This window comes from Cydia fagiglandana, chromosome 16 (genome assembly GCF_963556715.1).
Source record: "Cydia fagiglandana chromosome 16, ilCydFagi1.1, whole genome shotgun sequence".
Classification (NCBI taxonomy): Eukaryota; Metazoa; Arthropoda; class Insecta; order Lepidoptera; family Tortricidae; genus Cydia; species Cydia fagiglandana.
The window spans coordinates 9,136,578-9,157,293 of NC_085947.1; the positions used below are offsets into that span (position 1 = coordinate 9,136,578).

The window sequence follows — 20,716 nt, forward strand, 5'->3', positions numbered from 1 at the left end:
AGCTGTTGTAACTCGGCAGATCATGCTGCGTCGAAAACTAGAATAATACGTAGACTTCTTTAGAAATTCTCATTATCTACTTCATATTTTACCTAAAGATAAAAAAATAGATCTTGGCCATTGCGGACAAAGTCGCCAGCAGTTGCTTGTAAGATCTATTTTTTTATTCTAATGTCAAAGATCTCGACTCAAGAATACACCGTTCGTAACCTATTATTGAATATTAGTGACATGATTAACTCCAACACATACGCATACAATAATTCACACATGAGTCATTATATCTCAAGGGGAGTAATTAGCACAAGCTGCCCTCTATCAATAACAGATTAGCATGTAAAAGCTAATGGCCTAATGGTCGTGTGTGCCAGTAATAGCCCAATAAATTGTAGACAATGCTATAATCAAGTTGATACCCGATATCGTTAGTGCGGGCATTTTTGTGCCTGGTTTATGTGAAATTTTACACTGAATATTAATTGGATGGTGTTTAGCAAATATGAGTCATTGCACATCCATTTTGCAATAAAATATCAACTTTAAGCGTCAATTTTTTGAGTTGACATGTTATTGAAAAATTAATGTGGGTTACACTTTATTGCTTAACAGTAGAGATGCCACGATTATTCGGCAACTATTCGGTATTCGGCCGAATGTTGCCTACTATTCGGCCGAATACCGAATATCTGTTGCATCTACTTAAAAAGAAAAAATACACAAAAAAGTAGGTATATTTAATATTTAAAACGTATTCTTGGAAAGTAGTTAAATACGAAGCCACGTTTTTGAGCATTACAAAATATTTTATTTTAATCATGGGTCTGATTTGATTGACACTAATCACATTCATTAATTCTGTTCAACATAAAAATATATTTTAGCAAACGTTGTGCTTTGATAGCGAACAGTTTTCATAATAATTGTGACTCAAAATGGTCGTATGTCATGCCAAATATTCGGTCGCCGAATATTCGGTATTCGGCCGAGAGAGAGGCCGAATATTCGGTATTCGGCCAAATTCACTATTCGGGGCATCTCTACTTAACAGCATCCAATTAACCTCTTTATTCATAAACGCGCTACAAGCCTCAATTAGCTCGTTTGTCTTTTTCTGCCATTTTGACTTATGTATTTGTAAGAAAGAGATAAAAGTGGCTATAACACCTGATGGTTAGTTTGCTTATGCATCGTATAATGGTTTTTTTGGTACACACTGTATAATGAATTTGACCTACACCAAACAAAAATCAAAGTATGATCTGCCAGCGTAAAACTCTACAATTCTTTCCTCATACATATAACATCACTAATAACACACTTATTTTTCTATAAGCACATAAGAAACCACATATCCCAAAAGTAAGCAGATTTAATATCTTTGATGTTTCAGCTAGGTGCCTCAAAAGCTTGACTATTTATTATTAAACATTACCAACCTTACTCATTAGCAACGTACAACGTGGTCTTAACCTTTTTCCGTACTAAAACTAGCAAGAGACCCTCGACCACTAAGTTTTGCACGTCGCATTGAGCTTTGGTTGTCGACATAAAGCGTATTTATAAAAGCCCACAGAAGGTCTGTAAGTCGGTTTCGCTTTGAAGCGAGCGGCTTACAGAGGTAATCCGTCGGAGGTCAGTCGAGCAGCGTCACCTGGGCTCCGAGGATTTTTTATTCAATCTCAATATGGGCACGGTGGGATGAAAACGATGTTATGGTTTTATAAAAAAATAAACTACGCGAGTATATTCTGTGGTGTAAAAGCAAATGCATTTGTTTGATAGCTAAGTCTTTATCCTTTGACGTAAAGATATTACAACTTAAAAGGATAATTGTAATTATACATATTTAAAACACAAGAAATAAATATAGGTACCTGATCTTGTCTGTTTATTAAGCATGTAACATTTACGAAGAATGGCGTGACGAAAAAAGCAAATTGTATTTTGTATTATAATAACTGAAACAGTTGTGAGTTTATTCTAAACTAGCTGTTGGGCATGACTTCGCTCGCGTGGATTTGTATATTATTTATGGGCACACAACACGTAGGTAACAAAGACATAATGTTCTATTTCGAAGTTTCAAGTCTCTCACAAAAAAAATGTTGTGGATACAAACATTTCTATCACTTAATAGCCGAGAGGAAGAATTTTTAAAATAGGCTGACATCACTTAATACATATTTAGATTATTCTATATACCACCCATGGTAGAAAAAGAGGGAGACATTTGTCTACTAGCGGAAATTCTTGACTAGGGTATACGAGTAAGTAGCAAATAATAAATATTCATGGCGGGCCTATGAGGTCATGAATCCTGAACCGTAATGACCCCATTCACGGGAAAAACCGCGAACAAACCCTATGCTCGTCTGTCCATAAATTGGATACGATTCGATGGTAGATAAATCAATGTAACAGTATCATTATATTCCTATTTTGCGACTAGCCCACAAATCACTCCGCGTGTTGCTATCGACAGATATTCATCTCCCGCGCTTTTTGACAATCCGGGTCCGCCATTTTGTTAGAGTTTTATTTATATTATGTATCCAGTTGTACATATTTGTTATTTAATATTATTGGGGATTAATTATGCCTGCAAAGACTGTATAAAGACTTGGCGTGTGTAATAGATAGAGGCTTCTGGTGACCAAAGAGCTGGCCATTATTTCGCCCAGCGTATTAGTATCGCCATACAGCGGGGTAATACGGCCACTCATAACAACCGTAAGGGACATTCGAACAAACATTAAATTAATAACCATGTTCTTGTGCAATAAATTCCACGGTCAACTAATCGACCAAATGTGACTTACCATTTATAATTATTAGGTGTAGTGGGGTAGAAATGTAGAATACATAGGTAATCCAAGTTACCTAACTTACCTACCTAGGTAAGTTAGTTACGATACCCAGTGGAAATGTCAAATATGAATGAGAACTCACATAATCAATAATTGCCAAAATCACGGACGTTATCGGGATAGCGGAACATATCCATAGTATAGAAACGATGACAGTAACCTATTTTAGAACAATTAGGTTTTTCGTGACTTCCCGCTTAGATCTTGGTATCTCGTACCCAAATACAGCTAAAAGCAATCAAGCAAAGCAAATCAGAATTACCTAGGGTTTTATAATGTCTGTCTTTACTTATTTTGGCTCGGTCCCTGCCGTTGGTTGAAGATGAAATACTCTTCATCTACTCTGGTTCCTATTTCCCCCAAGTCAGAGTTGACGAAATGTTCTAGGACAAGTTAGTTTCTAGTTCTAGCGTTGGTATTCGATTTCTTGCTTCACTTGCCCGCTATGCACGTCGGTAGTTATGTGACTTTTCCTACTTTGTGCGATAGGTATTTTCCGTGACTTTATGAGGAACTATCGAGAAATTACCTCAACTGTTAAACACATCCCTGTTAAAAAAAAAATCTATTAATCCGTATTAAATTTAAAGTGTATTTATTACCTACAAGAATGAAGAAAATGTTATCGCATAAAGCAATTCATATCATATCATATCGCGTGAATCAGTTAAAAACGAAACCTAATTGTTAACGCTCCCATAAAATTAATAACGACTTAATTGAAACTGGTACTTATTATAATTTATTGATTCAGGCGTATCTTTGCGGAAATCCATATTATGTTAAATCGATATCGAATCGTAAATAACCAAATTCATAAACAGTTTTTTTCATATACCTATGAATTTAGCAGTGTATAGCTTTAATGCACAAATTGATTTTGTCACATGTTCCTTTTTCTGTAGGTAAGGCACAAAGACCCTACCGCATCTGGCTCGTGCTAAGTATAATTGGCCAAAACAAGTCCAAAAACCAATGAAATATAAATTTCGATAGACAAACTATCATAAAAAAATATGTCTTTGTTCATACAGAGCCAGCTTGTATTTCATTTTTGGCTGTCTTTGTAAAAGTTGCTTAACCCCCTCGTTAATAGGGATACTTACCTTAATACTGGTGTAATATTGCAATACTAATTTGGCGTGAGGGGGCGTACTGTGATTGAAATCTTGGTGTTGATAGTCTGGTCAGCTGTTGATGTATAGAAAAAGGCAGAAAAATAGTAGGTATACGCCGAGGTAGAGTTTTCTCTACTGTATTAATAAAATCCCGTACTGTATTAATAAGTAGGTAACCGATATGAATAAAATCGATTCCGCCCCCTGACCGAAAACGAAAACAAATGCCGTATTCGAACTTCAAGATATTCACATGAGACGACACGTTCAAGATCCATTCTAGATACGTTATACTTTAGATTATCAACTAGTTATCTTTTGCAGCGCAATTCGGCCAACTAATGTCACTTTTACGTTAGATAGAGTAAGATATCTATTAGATGTGAATTAGATCTCTATCTAAATCATTCAAGAGTATCTCCAGAATTGCGCAAATGTCAAATTTGACAGGTTAGTTCTTAAACATATCCTTATCGTATCTTGGTGATGTCTAATAGATGTCTATTTCATAATCCGAATCGGGCCCAAAACCAAGCGATTCAATGTAGAGTGGTCCACAATTGTAGCACCGGCAATGCACCGCGTCGGGGGAAATTTCTCTGATTGTGCTCATTCTCTATTCAACCGGCCCAGGCGTGGGGTGCATTCCGAAAGTTTCCCTTTTACCTTTTTCGTGCAACGGAAGCCTATTTGATGAGAATTTTTTTAACGGCCGTTTGGTGTCTGGTCTATCAGGGTACCTGACTTTTGTAACGTTGGTTTTTCCTGCTCTTGTATTTTCACTGAGAAGGGGGTTCCATTGTATAGGCAATTGTATGAAAGCGGTTCGATTGACTATGCAGCACAAAGACCGTGTAGGATAATTTATTAGTTATTTTCCCCGTAATATTTTATACGCTACCAACATGGATAACGATGTAACATAGGTGCTATACACATGTATTGTATCTATTTAAATTTGTAATGCCATGATCCAACGATTTGTTTAAAGCACCTACTCGACTAGTTTATATTATATTAGATGCTAAACATATTATCTGCAATCTGCAATGCGAATCGAATAAATTGTAGCATCGCCTTGGCACCCTAACCGGGTGAAACTAAATAACTACGCTGTCATACTGCAACAGTATGCTGTGCAATATTTATGCACACTGCAACTGCACGCGTGGCCCAATATCGTTCGATATCGTAAGGTGCAATTAACGATATTAGAAAAAATGGATGATAATATGCGTACTTATTGCTATTATCTAATTGCTTTTAATTTTTCCGCAGTACTTCTGCGGGAGAATTGCACGCGCAGTACTTCTGGGAAGATCAAGATTCGGTCAAATGGCCATAATTTGTTTCGTGCATTGAATGTATGAAATTGGATATTTGGTATAGATAGTCTATTTTCATTATTTTTACTATATAATTACATAATTATAAGTTCATCATAGTTCTTAAGATTAACGTTTTTTTTTAATGTTTCACCCTTCTAAAGAATATGATCAGTAGTAACTAGTTTTTTTGTGATTTAACTGTCTCAGATTGTTACCTTTTCAAGTTGGACTCAAGTAGACAATTTTCGGGTACGGAACCCTAAAAACATTTACGAGTAAGTGGCCTCCAGCGTAGAGTTGCACTACAGAAAACGTTGAACTGATTGATTGGAAAGGATGTACATATGTAAGTATGTTATTAATGATTTCCTGAATACACATGCTATGTACGTACCCACTTGTACTACATAAATACATATGTATTACTTACTCCGTTGGCTCAGCGACCCTAAATGAGAATTGCGGCGCGATTCGGGAAATGAATTAGAGATTCACTAGATATGAAATAGTAAAGATATGTGACGTCCCACGGTAAAGGTACCTTATGGCCATTGGCGATAATTAACGCCGCTCCACTATTAATGCGCTATGCTACGTAAGCGCCAGCCGCCATAAGGTACCTTTTGCCGTGGAAAGTCTTCTATATCTTTCCTATTTCATTTCTAGTGAATCTCTTATTTATTTCCTGAGTCGCGCCGTTGGCCTCTGATACAAGACAGCGGCACTTTTCTCGGTCCTGTGCGTGCGACCTCTGGCCAATCGTTGACTCGAAGTTCGCGCAGATTCGCCTCATATCTATGTATGTACCTCCATACTCCATACATCCATTCATTCATTTGGATTGTTTATCCATTTTATCTTTCCGACGTTATATTTATAGCGTAGCGTAGCTACAATACCTACCTTATATTTCCTTAGGTTACAAAGCGTAAAAAAAGGCTTTATTCGACACCTTTACGGGGTCATCACTTTAGTTATTTAGTTAACGTTATCAATCATTACAACAAATTAACTAGAAATCATAAAACCTAGATACCACAATACAACCTATTAAGTTTCCTTGATATCGGATCACCCGTTCAATAAAATAGGTATTTTTCAGAAAACAGTTGATAGCTTCCCGATACATTAAAAGGGTCGCCTGGGGCCCATAAAGTTAAACAACTTTTGAATTACCGCGTCGACCCACATTCGCTGCTATATACTGGTAGTGTATGTGGGATATCATGGCAATGTAAGAGACCTAAACATCGGTATTTTTCACAGTTTACAATCAGCTTGTTTCGAAAATATTATTTTTAGTATTAGATCTACACACCACTATACACCAAAACGCGTGAAACTCATTATATTCACTCCCGTAAACGTGAATTCTCTTATGTCCAATATATCTAGAAGTCTACCTCTAATTTTTTTATATAGGTACTTTTTCCGGGTACATTCTTAAACTGTTTACCTGCATCTTGTACATTTTGCTGGTTATTCGCAATCAAGGCTGGTACGGTTCGTCATAATAATAATAATAATAAGCCCCCAGGGCAGCTTGTGGCGAGCTGAATGGGAAGTGACGTCCCTTGGGTCCCATACCCCCGAGAGTCGGTCAGGCCCCTCTCTCCAGCTTGCCTTCATTGGCCGGCTGGAGTGAACACTGAGCAGGGGCCGCAGGACTCTCACCTCTGGCTTGCCTTAACCGGCCGTCCAGAGTGGGGTGTCAGAGCTATATGCTCGCAGGGCGGAAGTGAAACATGCCTAAGACGCGAGTTGGCACAGTGGCTGCTTACAGCCACTGGGTAGAAAGCGGTGCACACCTCTCCACGCCCTGAGCCGCTCACGTGATGTTGTCCCCTTGTCGCTCCGTGCGAGCGGCCGTTTTCGGGGACCCATGTTGTGAGTTGGCGAGTCACCACCTGGCCCATTTTTTCATGTTTTTTAACATATGAGCAGGGCAGGTGCCATAGTCTCCTCCATAGTCCCGGTTACTAGCCCACTAACAACTCAACGCAATAGCCCGGTTTCTTTTTTACCTTTTCTTGCAATATTCCTACACTAACCGGGGGTTGTCCTTGGGTGCACTACTATAGTGCAAACAGGGATAATCGTCGGTTGGTGTCACATTACATTTAGAGTAAATTGTCTTATTACAAGGGGCCTCTACGTGTTGGCTTCGGCCCCACGCACGCCTTCCAAATGCCCGGGACCCCATGGTCCCGAGAATTTGTAAAAGACAGACATAATAATAATAATATTCGGTATTCGGCCAAATTCACTATTCGGGGCATCTCTACTTAACAGCATCCAATTAACCTCTTTATTCATAAACGCGCTACAAGCCTCAATTAGCTCGTTTGTCTTTTTCTGCCATTTTGACTTATGTATTTGTAAGAAAGAGATAAAAGTGGCTATAACACCTGATGGTTAGTTTGCTTATGCATCGTATAATGGTTTTTTTGGTACACACTGTATAATGAATTTGACCTACACCAAACAAAAATCAAAGTATGATCTGCCAGCGTAAAACTCTACAATTCTTTCCTCATACATATAACATCACTAATAACACACTTATTTTTCTATAAGCACATAAGAAACCACATATCCCAAAAGTAAGCAGATTTAATATCTTTGATGTTTCAGCTAGGTGCCTCAAAAGCTTGACTATTTATTATTAAACATTACCAACCTTACTCATTAGCAACGTACAACGTGGTCTTAACCTTTTTCCGTACTAAAACTAGCAAGAGACCCTCGACCACTAAGTTTTGCACGTCGCATTGAGCTTTGGTTGTCGACATAAAGCGTATTTATAAAAGCCCACAGAAGGTCTGTAAGTCGGTTTCGCTTTGAAGCGAGCGGCTTACAGAGGTAATCCGTCGGAGGTCAGTCGAGCAGCGTCACCTGGGCTCCGAGGATTTTTTATTCAATCTCAATATGGGCACGGTGGGATGAAAACGATGTTATGGTTTTATAAAAAAATAAACTACGCGAGTATATTCTGTGGTGTAAAAGCAAATGCATTTGTTTGATAGCTAAGTCTTTATCCTTTGACGTAAAGATATTACAACTTAAAAGGATAATTGTAATTATACATATTTAAAACACAAGAAATAAATATAGGTACCTGATCTTGTCTGTTTATTAAGCATGTAACATTTACGAAGAATGGCGTGACGAAAAAAGCAAATTGTATTTTGTATTATAATAACTGAAACAGTTGTGAGTTTATTCTAAACTAGCTGTTGGGCATGACTTCGCTCGCGTGGATTTGTATATTATTTATGGGCACACAACACGTAGGTAACAAAGACATAATGTTCTATTTCGAAGTTTCAAGTCTCTCACAAAAAAAATGTTGTGGATACAAACATTTCTATCACTTAATAGCCGAGAGGAAGAATTTTTAAAATAGGCTGACATCACTTAATACATATTTAGATTATTCTATATACCACCCATGGTAGAAAAAGAGGGAGACATTTGTCTACTAGCGGAAATTCTTGACTAGGGTATACGAGTAAGTAGCAAATAATAAATATTCATGGCGGGCCTATGAGGTCATGAATCCTGAACCGTAATGACCCCATTCACGGGAAAAACCGCGAACAAACCCTATGCTCGTCTGTCCATAAATTGGATACGATTCGATGGTAGATAAATCAATGTAACAGTATCATTATATTCCTATTTTGCGACTAGCCCACAAATCACTCCGCGTGTTGCTATCGACAGATATTCATCTCCCGCGCTTTTTGACAATCCGGGTCCGCCATTTTGTTAGAGTTTTATTTATATTATGTATCCAGTTGTACATATTTGTTATTTAATATTATTGGGGATTAATTATGCCTGCAAAGACTGTATAAAGACTTGGCGTGTGTAATAGATAGAGGCTTCTGGTGACCAAAGAGCTGGCCATTATTTCGCCCAGCGTATTAGTATCGCCATACAGCGGGGTAATACGGCCACTCATAACAACCGTAAGGGACATTCGAACAAACATTAAATTAATAACCATGTTCTTGTGCAATAAATTCCACGGTCAACTAATCGACCAAATGTGACTTACCATTTATAATTATTAGGTGTAGTGGGGTAGAAATGTAGAATACATAGGTAATCCAAGTTACCTAACTTACCTACCTAGGTAAGTTAGTTACGATACCCAGTGGAAATGTCAAATATGAATGAGAACTCACATAATCAATAATTGCCAAAATCACGGACGTTATCGGGATAGCGGAACATATCCATAGTATAGAAACGATGACAGTAACCTATTTTAGAACAATTAGGTTTTTCGTGACTTCCCGCTTAGATCTTGGTATCTCGTACCCAAATACAGCTAAAAGCAATCAAGCAAAGCAAATCAGAATTACCTAGGGTTTTATAATGTCTGTCTTTACTTATTTTGGCTCGGTCCCTGCCGTTGGTTGAAGATGAAATACTCTTCATCTACTCTGGTTCCTATTTCCCCCAAGTCAGAGTTGACGAAATGTTCTAGGACAAGTTAGTTTCTAGTTCTAGCGTTGGTATTCGATTTCTTGCTTCACTTGCCCGCTATGCACGTCGGTAGTTATGTGACTTTTCCTACTTTGTGCGATAGGTATTTTCCGTGACTTTATGAGGAACTATCGAGAAATTACCTCAACTGTTAAACACATCCCTGTTAAAAAAAAAATCTATTAATCCGTATTAAATTTAAAGTGTATTTATTACCTACAAGAATGAAGAAAATGTTATCGCATAAAGCAATTCATATCATATCATATCGCGTGAATCAGTTAAAAACGAAACCTAATTGTTAACGCTCCCATAAAATTAATAACGACTTAATTGAAACTGGTACTTATTATAATTTATTGATTCAGGCGTATCTTTGCGGAAATCCATATTATGTTAAATCGATATCGAATCGTAAATAACCAAATTCATAAACAGTTTTTTTCATATACCTATGAATTTAGCAGTGTATAGCTTTAATGCACAAATTGATTTTGTCACATGTTCCTTTTTCTGTAGGTAAGGCACAAAGACCCTACCGCATCTGGCTCGTGCTAAGTATAATTGGCCAAAACAAGTCCAAAAACCAATGAAATATAAATTTCGATAGACAAACTATCATAAAAAAATATGTCTTTGTTCATACAGAGCCAGCTTGTATTTCATTTTTGGCTGTCTTTGTAAAAGTTGCTTAACCCCCTCGTTAATAGGGGTACTTACCTTAATACTGGTGTAATATTGCAATACTAATTTGGCGTGAGGGGGCGTACTGTGATTGAAATCTTGGTGTTGATAGTCTGGTCAGCTGTTGATGTATAGAAAAAGGCAGAAAAATAGTAGGTATACGCCGAGGTAGAGTTTTCTCTACTGTATTAATAAAATCCCGTACTGTATTAATAAGTAGGTAACCGATATGAATAAAATCGATTCCGCCCCCTGACCGAAAACGAAAACAAATGCCGTATTCGAACTTCAAGATATTCACATGAGACGACACGTTCAAGATCCATTCTAGATACGTTATACTTTAGATTATCAACTAGTTATCTTTTGCAGCGCAATTCGGCCAACTAATGTCACTTTTACGTTAGATAGAGTAAGATATCTATTAGATGTGAATTAGATCTCTATCTAAATCATTCAAGAGTATCTCCAGAATTGCGCAAATGTCAAATTTGACAGGTTAGTTCTTAAACATATCCTTATCGTATCTTGGTGATGTCTAATAGATGTCTATTTCATAATCCGAATCGGGCCCAAAACCAAGCGATTCAATGTAGAGTGGTCCACAATTGTAGCACCGGCAATGCACCGCGTCGGGGGAAATTTCTCTGATTGTGCTCATTCTCTATTCAACCGGCCCAGGCGTGGGGTGCATTCCGAAAGTTTCCCTTTTACCTTTTTCGTGCAACGGAAGCCTATTTGATGAGAATTTTTTTAACGGCCGTTTGGTGTCTGGTCTATCAGGGTACCTGACTTTTGTAACGTTGGTTTTTCCTGCTCTTGTATTTTCACTGAGAAGGGGGTTCCATTGTATAGGCAATTGTATGAAAGCGGTTCGATTGACTATGCAGCACAAAGACCGTGTAGGATAATTTATTAGTTATTTTCCCCGTAATATTTTATACGCTACCAACATGGATAACGATGTAACATAGGTGCTATACACATGTATTGTATCTATTTAAATTTGTAATGCCATGATCCAACGATTTGTTTAAAGCACCTACTCGACTAGTTTATATTATATTAGATGCTAAACATATTATCTGCAATCTGCAATGCGAATCGAATAAATTGTAGCATCGCCTTGGCACCCTAACCGGGTGAAACTAAATAACTACGCTGTCATACTGCAACAGTATGCTGTGCAATATTTATGCACACTGCAACTGCACGCGTGGCCCAATATCGTTCGATATCGTAAGGTGCAATTAACGATATTAGAAAAAATGGATGATAATATGCGTACTTATTGCTATTATCTAATTGCTTTTAATTTTTCCGCAGTACTTCTGCGGGAGAATTGCACGCGCAGTACTTCTGGGAAGATCAAGATTCGGTCAAATGGCCATAATTTGTTTCGTGCATTGAATGTATGAAATTGGATATTTGGTATAGATAGTCTATTTTCATTATTTTTACTATATAATTACATAATTATAAGTTCATCATAGTTCTTAAGATTAACGTTTTTTTTTAATGTTTCACCCTTCTAAAGAATATGATCAGTAGTAACTAGTTTTTTTGTGATTTAACTGTCTCAGATTGTTACCTTTTCAAGTTGGACTCAAGTAGACAATTTTCGGGTACGGAACCCTAAAAACATTTACGAGTAAGTGGCCTCCAGCGTAGAGTTGCACTACAGAAAACGTTGAACTGATTGATTGGAAAGGATGTATGTAAGTATGTTATTAATGATTTCCTGAATACACATGCTATGTACGTACCCACTTGTACTACATAAATACATATGTATTACTTACTCCGTTGGCTCAGCGACCCTAAATGAGAATTGCGGCGCGATTCGGGAAATGAATTAGAGATTCACTAGATATGAAATAGTAAAGATATGTGACGTCCCACGGTAAAGGTACCTTATGGCCATTGGCGATAATTAACGCCGCTCCACTATTAATGCGCTATGCTACGTAAGCGCCAGCCGCCATAAGGTACCTTTTGCCGTGGAAAGTCTTCTATATCTTTCCTATTTCATTTCTAGTGAATCTCTTATTTATTTCCTGAGTCGCGCCGTTGGCCTCTGATACAAGACAGCGGCACTTTTCTCGGTCCTGTGCGTGCGACCTCTGGCCAATCGTTGACTCGAAGTTCGCGCAGATTCGCCTCATATCTATGTATGTACCTCCATACTCCATACATCCATTCATTCATTTGGATTGTTTATCCATTTTATCTTTCCGACGTTATATTTATAGCGTAGCGTAGCTACAATACCTACCTTATATTTCCTTAGGTTACAAAGCGTAAAAAAAGGCTTTATTCGACACCTTTACGGGGTCATCACTTTAGTTATTTAGTTAACGTTATCAATCATTACAACAAATTAACTAGAAATCATAAAACCTAGATACCACAATACAACCTATTAAGTTTCCTTGATATCGGATCACCCGTTCAATAAAATAGGTATTTTTCAGAAAACAGTTGATAGCTTCCCGATACATTAAAAGGGTCGCCTGGGGCCCATAAAGTTAAACAACTTTTGAATTACCGCGTCGACCCACATTCGCTGCTATATACTGGTAGTGTATGTGGGATATCATGGCAATGTAAGAGACCTAAACATCGGTATTTTTCACAGTTTACAATCAGCTTGTTTCGAAAATATTATTTTTAGTATTAGATCTACACACCACTATACACCAAAACGCGTGAAACTCATTATATTCACTCCCGTAAACGTGAATTCTCTTATGTCCAATATATCTAGAAGTCTACCTCTAATTTTTTATATAGGTACTTTTTCCGGGTACATTCTTAAACTGTTTACCTGCATCTTGTACATTTTGCTGGTTATTCGCAATCAAGGCTGGTACGGTTCGTCATAACGTCGCAAAAAAGGTAAAAAAACTAATTAAAGTTGTATTAGTCCAGTGTGATATATTATGTCCCAAGTTATGAGTGAAACACTGAGTGAAATACTCATCAGAAATGACTAGAAGTCTTAAGGACATCAAGAACGAACATATTACGGCTAGGTACATATGTAATGATTGCCGAGTGCAGTACAATATGATAGCCAGGAGCCGTGACAGGCTTGCACAACCACCGCAGATATTAAAAGGATGCGCGGGCGCAGGCCGGCATACGAAGCCACCGCCGCCATGAAGAACGTCGCTGTGAGTACACATTTATACAAAAACAATGTTGTTTAGACTGCTTGACCTTGACCTGTTGTATTTTTTATCAACTGAATTTATACAATTAATGTATGTCCAATGGTTTTGATGAAGGCTCTTAGATTTGCAGATTTCAAGTGTAGAAAAGGGATATTATAAAATTTTGTATATAACTCATTACACGTATGTATGTATGAATGTTTCAGATAATCTTTTGCGTAGCTATCGCCAGCCATATGGCGGTCGCTTCCCCTGTACCAGAACCTGATCCCGGCCACAGAACACAGTAAGTAGATAATACTTTATAGGCCTATCAAATTGGCACACCTCGAATTGCGCAAACTCGGATTTCACGCATTTAGGACCAAATACCGGCGGTGAGGACCAAATACGAAATACCATTTGATATTTACCACTAGCTTTTCGGTGAAGGAAAACATCGTGAGAAAATGAAGAAATTCAAAGGCGTATGTGAAGTCCCCAATCCGCATTGGGCTAGCGTGGGGACTATAGCCCAAACCCTCTCGCGCATGAGAGGAGGCCTGTGCCCAGCAGTGGGAAGTATATAGGCTGAAAACGATTTCCAGCTTGCTGGGAATTAATTTCTCTAAACCCTATTTTCGGATCTAATTATATTGGCCTATAAATTAATACTAAGTTTCGTAACTCTGTATAATTTTATGGGCCAGTGATCGTTCACGGAGCCGATTTAAACGCAAACCCGTTGCAATACTCGGTAGCTTATCCAAGATCCAAAATTAACAAAATAGAAAAGACAAAATGAACTAATGACAGCCATTCGCTTGCTGCATCCATCAAACTTGCGTATTAGGATAATGTACGCACATGTATAATGTGAGCGATGGCCCACATTATAATATAAAGTACCGTCAATATTGATCGGGGTCCGCGTGCGGTTACAAAGTTTGATTTGACTTTTAAACCGAAGGTTGCGGGTACCATTACCAGGAAATTATGTCCTTTTATTTTTCCTCATCGCTTAAATTTATTAAATTTTTATTCATCAAGCCAAATCTATTTTATAATGTCTTAATTATTCCACGGGAATCAATGAAACTATTGGTCATGAAGTCATGACAATTTAAATATATAAATATAACAAACATATAGGGTTGACTGCAAAACTTGGCAACATATGTGAGAAGCGCCGGTGTCGACAATTAATTTTGCTACCTATAAACCATCATAATGTCTAACAGTATCAAATATAAACTTTAGATAGGTTAGCCTGTTTTGTTTTATTTTAGATACCTACTACTACTAGCTTACACTGTAATTTTACTTTGCAGCATCAGAATTCACGTACCGTACGACGTTCACACCATCCACCACCACCACGTGGAGAAAGTGCCGATTTTCCACGAGGTACCAGTTATCAAAGAAGTACCCGTTTTGAAGGAGGTCATTAAAACTGTACCAGTTGTAAAAACAGTCCATGTCCCGATCGTCGAGACGGTGGCGGTCGAGAAACCGGTGTTTGTACCAGTACCATATAAGCATCATGGATGGCATTGAGGGTTGACTACATCGAAATTTAACTCAATGTAGACGTGTGTTAGCGCAGCGTTTTCGTCTATGATTAAGTTGCGTAAATCTTCCGGTGTGGACGACCCTTTATAGTCAATAATTGGATGTAAGTACTTGTTTCTCTAAGGTGTACACAAGGTATAGTTCAATCTCTTTACACGTGTATATTTTCTAAGAGAATGTATGTACGCTGTTTAGATAGTGATAAATGATGTCTTTTTTGTTGGATTATTTTATTTCAAATACCTACGCTCTACTCAACCAAGCAACTGATAAACAGTGTCAAACTTATCATAAAATGCATAAAATATCACACAGGCCATTGAGGTTTCGGGTGGATCAGAGCCATAATAATAAATCATGTATAAATAATCTTGTACAATCCCTTTGTTTTTGAAATTTTATGAAAATACGGGGAATATATTTGTCCGGGATGCACATCGGTCATTCAGAGTGTGTTATCGAGCTGGCGGTATCAGAACATCGGCCTATTATGCTATTTGATTTATTTGCTGGCATTTTGTTTAAATCAAGGTTGGCTGTTCATTGCGAGCACATTGAACACTTTATAATATGACCCTCATAGTTATTTGTACTAAGTTCGAAAAAAATTGTTTACATCTTCCAATTAAACTAATAACTCATGCAAGTACTGCGTGCTGTTTGATTTTTTTTTATTTCTGTTTAATAGTTTTTTGTGACCAATAGTTGAAACGAACTACATAATAATCATATTTTGGCATAGAAATTAGACCGATAATAAACCAAAGAATATTTTTAATAAACAAAAAACTTAAAGAGTTTACTTATCTGTACAAAAATGCGATTAGGCTCATCAGTTTTATCGCGCGACATTAGCAATACTAATAAATACCGTTTCGCACGCAACCTGGCCAGGTGTTGATTAACCTAACATGAAACGATCCGACATTTCGTCTTCATTGCGTGTGCGTCCGTGTGTCCACACTTTCCTGTCAAAAGTAAATTTATGAAAATCGTGCTGTATATTGTGTTATATCAATATATTTTAATTTAACGTTGATAGCAAATAATAGGGTATATACTGGGGTCAGAAGTTCATAGGCAAAATAAACTTTGTAACCCTTTACATAATTTATAACACGTGAGTAGCTAAGAAGCATACAGCCTGCCTGCTGTGAGGTGGTTATCGTTGCCCATGAATCCTAGCAACTCTAGGGGCGGTCAAGCACGCGATTCCTGCTTCCTTCTTCCATGTGACAATTATTAACAAGTACTTAACCGATAAAATGAAATATAGGTACAAGTATCCGCATCATAAATAAATGACGATTAACAGAAATGAACACCCAAACAATTAACTCCTCATTATTCCAAAAGCCGTCAGATTTTAATGACACGTATAAGCTCCAATTGAGTTACTTCCCTTATAGACAAAAATGTCGACAGTTTTTATCGATGCTCGCCCAATTAAATCTTTTGTCGACTCTCAGACACTTGTTATCGATAATTATTTCGCTCATGAGTCCCCTCGACAGTTCTGATAACGTTCCACGGTTAAAATTGAAATAGCAATTTAAAAGGCATTTCAGTTTGAATAACTTGCATGAAACAATGGAACGCGTCGTGTCAATAATTTAATTTGTCATTGTGGTTGAATGCGCTTAATGAGATGAGTGGATACTTGGATAGATTTCGCTAAATAAGCCAGGCTTTGTTGGCGTTTGCATTTTAATAATAACATTCTGTTTGTAATGATAAGGGAGAGTCAACTGTAAAAATATGAGTGTACAAATCATCTCAATAATATGTCCCATAAGTCTTATGTCAGTGAATTAATGTCTATGGGACATATTTTTGAGTAAGTTGTCTACACCCATATTTTTTACAGTTGACTGTACCCACGTTTTAGCTTTTTTTTTAAGGTAAGAATGAATTTGCTAATACTGGACCAGTATAAGTATGCCTTTAAGCCTACGACACTTCGTAAGACGACAATAAAAGTATGGTCATCAAAATCATGACTCTTGGCAACAGTCGACCTCTTTTGGCTGACTTAAAGTCTATTTTTTTATTCCGTAGACTAAAATGACATTTCATAATATGAACATAAAATGTCATTTCATACTATGAAATGTAATTTTAGTCTACCGAATAAAAAAATAGACTTTAAGTCAGCCAAAAGACGTCGACTGTTGCCTTTACTCAGCGTACTCAGTCTTAATCAGATAGTCACTACATTTTACCTCTATCAGGCCAATTCGAGTTTTAGTTATTGGATCCCCTACGATATGATTGATCTGTCAAAGTAAAACGTTATTTTTGACACTGACTTATCTATCAGTGTCATATCGGAATGAGATCCAATAACTACAACTCAAATTGACCTGTAAAGGTATCTCACTATTAAAAAAAAGTACACGCCACAGCCAATTTGACTCTTTGCCGTATAATTCGTTATCATTATCACCGTGTCACTGCACAGCCAGCATAAAAGTTAATTACTGAAGTGAAAACTGGAACACCGCAAATTTAAATTCATATTAAAAATTAAGAATGTAGGACTCGATATGGCGAACAATTATTTGGTCCAGTAATTCGGAATAAACAGAAGGGTACGGTTGTGACAGATTTATTGATGCACGTGAAGAGTTAAAATATCAATGTTGCCCGGAAATGAGACAAGCGGACAACGATATCGTTAGGTTCTTGTGAAAATTTCTTAGCTACAAGCAACGCATCTTTTACTTAATAGGGGGGTTGGATTAATTTGGGGTTAAGTCAATCTAACCATCTTGGTTAGATTGACTTAACCCCAAATGAATCAAAACTTGTCTGTTGAATAAATAGGCGACGATATACTTACACACCAACCTCAATCTCTAGATTACCAAATATTTTTAAATCCAGTAACTGTAATGCCATACGATAAATAAATAAGCATACATACCTAAGATTTTGATTTGATTTTTTTGATTTTGATTATTCGCGATAAAAAAAATGCAATTCAGGCCTCAAACCCAGGACCTCCAGCTTCGTAGAAAAAGTAACTACCGACTAGTCTAAGAAGGCGGCTTAAGTACTTGTTTAATTTAAAATGATTTTTTTTATAAATAAATATTATAGGACATTTTTACACAAATTGATTAAGCCCCACGGTAAGCTCAAGAAGGCTTGTGTTGTGGGTACTCAGACAACGATATATATAATATATATAAATACTTAAATACATAGAAAACAACCACGACTCAGGAACAAATATCTGTTTCATAATACAAATAAATTCCCTTACCAGGATTGGAACCCGGGACCATCGGCTTCATAGGCAGGGTCACTACCCACTAGGCCAGACTGGTCGTCATTGTTTAATGCTCGCTTGGTCAATACTCGCTAACACAACATCCGACTGACTCCAGGCTGGTAAACATAACTCCAAACGCGCCAATCTGGAACGCTGCACGTATTGATTGCTGGCTTCACCGCACCATAAAGTAAAGATTAGTAATATCCAGGACAGGTCAAGTTTCAGCAAATTTACATAGAGCCCACAGTTGCACGTTTGTATCGCTGGGGACGCTTAAGTTTCCAACTGGAGTTCATTCGCTCCGAAAGCTTTCCTTTGGCCCGTCTGGGTTTCGCCAAATCCATATAATCCAGTGATTTCGTTAAGTCGTAAAATATTTCTCTTATCTCGGTAAGTATTATTTCATATTACACAATTAAGAACAATGATGCATAGTGAACTTGAAATATTCAATTTATCTCTGTCAGTCTCCGAAGCTTTTTCCATTTAAGTACCTACTAAAACTGAATTACCTACAGATAAAGTTTTTTATGTATTAAAAGTCATTTTATAAAGTTAGAAACTAAACATTAAATTAAAATTTAAAAGTGAGACCACAAATGGCAGGTGAATCAAAATTTTTATCGGGGAAAACTTGATAAGATGTCCAACCTTATAAGACCATATTTGGATGTGGGGAGGGGACTTGACTTAAATAGTTGATAAACATAACAACATAAGATATGCTCAAAGTAAGCCGGGAAATTAGCCTATATAAGTTCTATATTTACAACAACATGTAATTTTACCACCTATTTAGAGCTTATTTTATTTATACTTATTTTCTACGCAAGTGTGATAAAAACATTGTGTAACACAGAAGGTATTCAAATAGTAAACTTGACTCATAAACATCCTCTGCGTTACGCTCCGCGCATCTGATTTCTATTGACTTTCTTTAACAATTTTGCCCATACTTTCCTTATAATATAATAAACTATTTGTTCCTTGCCGACTTTGACCGAACAATCGTTACAAGCATAGAATGCGTTAATTAAACATTCGTCATTCTTATGATATTCTCATAGCGGCAACCAAGCCTTTAGCCAAGAGTATTAAATTCGCACGAGCATATAATTATACCACGACTCGCCAAAAGCACTAACTGTTACATTACGCTACGAACAGCTCTCTTAACCGACAAGGGTTTCCTACTAGAAGAAAATCGTCTGTATTACGCTCGGATTTATGCCCATAATCGCGCAGCTTGCCCACTCCGCTCATTTGTTTAACTCATCAAGGAAAAGATTAATTAGGAAGATTAGTTATCGCCTTTAAAGATTACGTCATTGCAAGCAAACGACAAGGGGGCTGAAGGCCCGGGGTTGGGTGGAGAAGTGACGAAAACGCACAATATCTCGTTCATTCTTGCCTGCGGCTGACAGGGGGGCTCCCTGTGAACTTTATGGCCGATTTTACATAGACACATCTACTATGGATCCTGTTCTTGAGAACGCTTGTTAATTCAATGTCGCTGGAGCAAATGATAGTTGGGTGAATAATTCATCCTTCAAGAGCTTTTGAACAACTCAATTTGTGCTGTGATTTCACTGTTCATACTGAACACGACTTTCCAAATATTCTGAACTAATGATAACAACACTACTAACTTAGGTATATATTTTTATTTTTATTAACAATTCAGTTACTACAAAACATATGTTACCATACAGCGCCAAAAATATCAGCTGGCAATATAATTTCCATCTCTTTACAATCAATAGGTCTTTGTACCTAGGTCACTGAACCTAGGTAGGAAATTACGTTGTCATCGGTTTCTTATATTGCACTCTAGAGCAGCGCTGCTGCATTCAAGGTGCAATAGGGCCTAATATGTAAAACAATATAACATTATAAAACGGTTAAGATAAGAAAACCGTCGCATAATGGATCGATGTTATCTCGGCATGGAAGTGGGAAGCCTAGAATAGGCCCCATAAAAGTAGACAAGCTAAAGGAATGGCCCAATTTGGCTTATTTTACTGCTATCTAGCGGCGCGATACTATCAACCGAGAGTTATTAGTCTTGAAAAAATGTTACGCGATTTTACCTTTATATTTAAGCCGAGACAAAGTACAGTTGACAGATATTAAGAGTTAGCGTTTTATAACCTTGTTTGCTGAAACGGGAGTTATATAGAAAAAAGAAACTCATTTTAGTTAGAGCAAAATTAAA

The 20,716-nt window shown here is 37.2% G+C and overlaps 2 protein-coding genes across 3 annotated transcripts in view; one reads left to right on the forward strand and one right to left on the reverse strand.

Annotated features, from left to right (window-relative positions):
- The window catches only part of LOC134671913 (semaphorin-1A), a 421,041-nt gene that overhangs the window by 345,077 nt on the left and 55,248 nt on the right, over positions 1 to 20,716 (reverse strand). The window lies entirely within an intron of this gene.
- On the forward strand, positions 13,449 to 15,242 carry LOC134672318 (uncharacterized). Its single transcript, XM_063530214.1, has 3 exons — positions 13,449 to 13,670; positions 13,877 to 13,956; positions 14,981 to 15,242. Exons 1-3 carry the CDS (start codon positions 13,617 to 13,619, stop codon positions 15,204 to 15,206), a joined length of 360 nt encoding a protein of 119 aa, XP_063386284.1. The 5' UTR covers positions 13,449 to 13,616; the 3' UTR covers positions 15,207 to 15,242.

Coding starts and splice junctions, on each gene's coding strand:
- LOC134672318 (XM_063530214.1), top strand. CDS start 13,617: ATGCGCGGGCGCAGGCCGGCATACGAAGCCACCGCCGCCATGAAGAAC. Junction 13,671..13,876: donor CCGCCATGAAGAACGTCGCT/GTGAGTACACAT, acceptor TGAATGTTTCAG/ATAATCTTTTGCGTAGCTAT. Junction 13,957..14,980: donor GATCCCGGCCACAGAACACA/GTAAGTAGATAA, acceptor TTTACTTTGCAG/CATCAGAATTCACGTACCGT.